This window comes from Quercus lobata, chromosome 8 (genome assembly GCF_001633185.2).
Source record: "Quercus lobata isolate SW786 chromosome 8, ValleyOak3.0 Primary Assembly, whole genome shotgun sequence".
In the NCBI taxonomy this organism is placed as follows: domain Eukaryota; kingdom Viridiplantae; phylum Streptophyta; class Magnoliopsida; order Fagales; family Fagaceae; genus Quercus; species Quercus lobata.
This window is the reverse complement of record NC_044911.1, coordinates 29,243,148-29,248,788: the sequence shown is the minus strand read 5'-3', so window position 1 is coordinate 29,248,788 and position 5,641 is coordinate 29,243,148. Positions and strand designations below refer to the sequence as shown.

Sequence of the window (5,641 nt, the reverse complement as noted above, 5' to 3'; positions counted from 1 at the left end):
ATGGGACTAGAGGCCACATGGCATCCACATCGTTTAAGTGGTCTCCAAGAAGTCCTAAATGGAAACAACTTGCGTCTCATGATTAACCCTAGCTCATAGAGTCCCAATATGAATAGAATCTTAACATGAGGAGGATTCCGTAATATACGCCCATTAATGATAATCTTCCCTATAAGGAAACGCCTTCCTACACAAGAAACAGAGGTCAGTTCTACACTACTATAAAAGCCAAAGACCCTCAGAAAACAAGGTACGTATAATTCACCCCAGCTCTGGCACTCTAGAGTTGTGAAAGGTTTTCTCTATCGTTGTTTTTGCAGGCATCATTTCGAGCACGTGAGGACGGTGTGGCTTATTGGTGATTTTTCGGCATCATAAAAAGCTATTGACATGACAAAAACTTTTGCTTTTTTGTTATTCCACCATTTCCATGATGAATAACAGATACAAGGTTTAAGAATTTTTTCTAAATAATTTAAAATTTTCCCTAGTCTTGAAAGTACAACATCATCCGCTAAACTTCACTTTAGTTATGCTTTTTTATGGAAATTCTGCATCAGTTACCATTTTGGCTATAGGCAATTGGGCATCATCCTTATATTTGAAAAAAGTTAGTGTTCAAGCCTTATTGAACATATTCATAAATTTATTGAAATATTAACGTGTACCATCCTTGTCATTTCTTAGAGTTTCTTATTAGTGGCTGAAATTTATAACTAATACTACAACTGTTGATACGAACCATGTAGCACTGGCAGTTGAGATTTTGTCTGCACTAACCAGACTATTGAATCAATATAGAAAAGCACGTCATAAAACAAAGCATGTGGGGAATTTAAATTGTGTAGGGATAGAAGTTAAGAAAGAATGACAGAGGGCAGTGGCTAAAACAATGCAGTTCTTTGACATACAGCCAAGCTTCTATCTTTGTAATTCAAACACCCTAACAACCCAACAAGTTAAAACACCCTAACAGCCACATTATTTAAATGATAAAACAATAAAATATTAAAAACATCTCTCTCTTCCATAAAACATTATTTAAAGGATAAAACATAAAACACCCTAAGTGCCAAATTAGTAACCTCCCTAACAACCACATTATTCAAAGGATAAAACAATAAAATATTAACATCTTTCTTCCATAAAACATTATTCATAGGATAAAACATAAAACACCTTAAGTGCCAAAGTAGTGCCCTCCTAACAATCTTGACTCCTCTTGAAGAAACTGAAGTTGTAAATATGGTTCTTCCATCACAACAAACATCTCTCTCTTCTCTCGCTTTTGAAAAATATGTGCTGCCATGAGGTAGAGTTCGGAACCCTTCTCAATGCCATCTAAGGTGCACACGCGTTCCATGACATTACGAATAGTACTACTTGGCTCCATTGAAAAAGCTGAGTTCCTTAACTCCACAACATCACAGATACGACTAAGCTGTTGTGTCAACTGTAATGCCGTTCCTCCTTTCTTTCCTTTGCTCTGTGTGGATGATGGTAAAACTCGCTTCTCTCCTTTCTTTTGTGTTGGTTTAGGTGGTTGTGTGAGGTTAGGAGTCTCATGTTCATGAACGTCGTCATCATCATTTGGAGAAGATGAGTCAGCAAAAGTATCACCTAACCCTTCCTTAGGTGTCTCAAGATCATCAGGTAACACACCTGAAGTGGGGGCCCAAGCTAAATCTCCTGTGGCAGCAATGTCCTTAAACATAATGTCTAATAAGTCAACATTCTCCAAACCTTTCTCTTGAAATTTTGTAGCTTCAGGAACCTCCTACAATTTTGAATATTTTCATTAATAACTCAAATAGCATGGTTTATTTACTAATACAAAATATGTACAATGGGTTATACAAAACATACCATTAGTTTCCTCTCCCACCACTCATCAGTTGCAGCTATTGTTCTTTGGCTACATCCCATCCCAATCCAGTTTCACTTCCCTTCAACTTATTCCAAAGTACCCAATCTTTCATCAAACTATCCCATTTATGCTTATACTTCACCCTAGGATATTCCTTCTAGTTTTTTTTTTCAAAAGTTGCTATAATATTTGTCCAACCCTTTTTACTAAAGTGGGTATTAGGTTGATTACCCTTAAATACCTCATTCACACAAGCTTCACAAAAGATAGTTGCTACTCTTGATGGCCATTGAGCTCTAACATTTGAGCTATTTTGGGATGGCTTACCCATCTAAAAAAAAACATAAGTTTGATAATATTAATGTTCAACCAAATACAGCAAGTTCTATAACCAAACCCATGAGAAAATTGCATAGTAGGAGTAAGTTTCCTAAGTAAGTTCTATAGCCACAAAGAATCAAATAGTTTCAACCAAAGAATCAAACAAGAATTCCTAGATTTGAATACAAGAATTCCTAGATTTGAATGTAATCATGCAGTGGAAGAAAAGAAAAACTGTCCTTGGAGATATTACTCGTGGTGCAACATACATGCCAAATATATTGAACAAACTCTACTGGTTATTCCTAATGGATATACTACATTATGTAGACAATTATGTATCTCACAGATGCACAATCTTAAGCAAAGAAAAATCTACAACTGTAAGAATCACGCTTATTAGACAAACATGCACTTCATAAAAGAAATTCTGGTTGTATAGTCACTTACAATGCGCAATCTCAATATTAGAAATCACATCAAGTTTTAAGGACAATATTTTGTTCCACAAAATAGATGTTCTTTAAGAGAGACTAGCACAATCTTGATACGTTATATCACTACAGCCATATAATTAAGGAAGGACAAACAAAATACAAGGCCATTATCCCATGCATTTCAAAAAGGATGAAAAGTTATGGTAGAAATTCCATTGCATCAAAGTTACTTAATAGACATTATTTCACATTGTACAACAACAAAACCATGGAGGGCTATTTGTGAGACAGAGAGAACTCTTACCAACAGTGGCAACAACAACAAATCTCTAAATTCTAATATTTTGAGTTCAAATAGTGTAAAACAACATGCCAAAAGCCCAAATCTATATCATAAATTCAAAGATGGGTAATGGAGAATAATTGCCTGGAATTGCGATGAAGAACGATGATAAACAAAGCAGAGCAAAAACAAAGAAGAAAGCCAATCATTGTGAAACTAATGAGTTTAGAGGTAGAGGATTGAGGATATATATATGGTGAAGCGAGCAAACTGAGGATAAGCATGGAGCTAGAGGGTATTTCCAGTTTTTAGCCAAAAAAAAAAAAAAAATAGCGGTATTACGATTTGCAAATTGCGCGATTTCGAAATCACAACGGAAAATTGCCTTTATTGAAACGCGAAAATCTGCAGATTCAAAAACGCAATCCCACAAATTTCACTCAGCCAAACATATCAAGATTTTCACGATTTTCTAAACGCACGTTTTTGTCTCTCAATACGCCTAAACAAACGGGCTCTTTGTCTCTCATGCTCTCTCTATCTCTCAATTTCTCTTTCTCTCTCTTTAATCTCTCAATCTCAAACTTGATTCTATCTCTCACGCTCTCTCTATCTCTCACTTTCTCTCTATCTCTTTAATCTCTCAAACTCGATTTTGTCTCTCACGCTTTCATGGACAGATTTCCTTCCTTATCACAATGACCGATCTCCTCCACAGGTAATGATCTCCTCCACAAGCACCGATCTACTCCACAAGCATTGATCCACTGATCCAATTGACCCAGAAATGTTGATCTCCACCATCGATCCACTGATCCACTTCTATTGACCCACAAATGGCATCTTTGCCAACGTCGTTGATCCATAAGCTATTGGTTGGTTTATCCGTGTGGGTGTGTTTGTATGTCTCTGTGTTGGATTGTCCTTATGGGTATGTTGCTCTGTAACAGAGAAAAAAGAAGATGAGAGAGAAGAGAAGAAGCCTGAGTTCATTTTGGAGGGAGAAGAGAGAGAGAGAGAGAAAGAGAAAAAAAAACAATGTGTAAAATTTTACACTTTTTGTATTTTGCAATGATTGATGCAATTGCTTCAACTCCTATGTTTACGTGAGATTCTAGATTCTTCTACAATACCCACTCAAATCATAACCGTTAGTTTATTTTGATTTACAAGTCAAATCACATAGAAAACATGTCTTCCTAATATGAGTTCTAGGTTGACTCATATTTTTCCACTAATGCAAGAAATAATAGTAATATATACACACACACACATATACATACATGATCATATTGTCTCTCGCTTCCTTTCAAAACAAGAGAACAAATAAGAAAAAATTAAAAAATAAAAGTTAAATAATACTTAAATTTCTAAGCTTGCACAATCCAATATTTGCTTACTAACATCACCATGTCAAGTTTTCAACCTTCTTAGGTGCCCTTGTTCCAACTGCATGTATAATAATACTAATAAAAAAATATAAAAAAATAAAAAAAATAAAAAATAAAAAAACTTTAAAAAAAAAATGTAACATATTAGATTATTGGGTAAGGAAAAATAAGTAAATATTTAATATCAATTGCATCCCAATCTACTCAACTTTTGTAGTAGATCTAGCATTAGAAATATTCATACTTGAGAATTATACCTCAATGAAGTTTGAAAGCTCAAAATGTGTGAAAACACAAGAGCTTGTTTAGACCCCCAATTCAAATTACGGCTTGATTGCAACAAATACTATCATCCTTTTTAACAAAAGGTTCATCAATCAAACACTTGGCATGCATCTTAAGAGATTCATTTTCACATTTTAGCTCATCAACAAGTTTGTTAGACAAAACAAGTTTAGCATCCAAGTCCATATTCAAACACTCAAACTCTTTCAGCTTTTCAAGAGAATTTTCAACAAGATTCTTATAATTCTCAACCAATTTGTTGGATTCATTGAGTTTAGCAATCAAATCATCCTTTTCACCAAATAATTTGCTCAAATCTTTATGAAACTTCTCAGCCTTTTTCTTGAAGAGTTTGACATTAGGAATATCAATAACACCCAAAGATTCATGTAACATGTCATCACAATCATGAGGATTAACACTCATAGAGGCATTATCACAAACATGTAGCATGTTACATTCATCAACATCCAAAACATCCATAGAAGCATACAAAGCATTATCCATGGCAAAACACACAAGGGGTCAAGGATCACACTTAGGTATTTAAACCACAACAAGTGTCCCCGCTCTGATACCAATTGAAAGCTCGAAATGTGTGAAAACACAAGAGCTTGTTTTGACCCCCAATTCAAATTACGGCTTGATTGATTTTACACTAACTTAGTACTAAGTACGGAATAGTGTAAACGCAAGCAAACAAACAAGAAAGCTACTCTAATTCATATTTAAAGTAACACAACAGTAAAATGAAATGAACAAGAGTAGGGAAGAGAGATGCAAACACAAATAACACCGAACGTGTTATCGAAGTGGAAACCGAAGAACTTAGTGAAAAACCTCTCCGCCGCCCTCCAAGTGGAAATCGATCCACTAGACAATCAATTGGGATACATGGGTAAGCAAGAGACTCTCCAAGCCTAATCTACCCTCTATACCTAACCCCTCCAAGCTCCTACTCCAACAAAGGCTTCTCGGAACCGTGTCTTGTCTAGCTCTCCGGATCCTGCAACAAGCTCCATGTTGCATCTGCCATCCTTGGCTTTTTCCAATGTTT

General features: G+C 35.4%; 1 protein-coding gene across 1 annotated transcript; it reads right to left on the bottom strand.

Moving 5' to 3' along the window:
- Positions 1–1,180: 1,180 nt before the first annotated feature.
- Positions 1,181–1,926, bottom strand: LOC115956705. Its single transcript, XM_031075008.1, has 2 exons — positions 1,867–1,926; positions 1,181–1,777 (listed from the first exon to the last, which is right to left on the bottom strand). Exons 1-2 carry the CDS (start codon positions 1,924–1,926, stop codon positions 1,181–1,183), a joined length of 657 nt encoding a protein of 218 aa, XP_030930868.1.
- Positions 1,927–5,641: the final 3,715 nt, after the last annotated feature.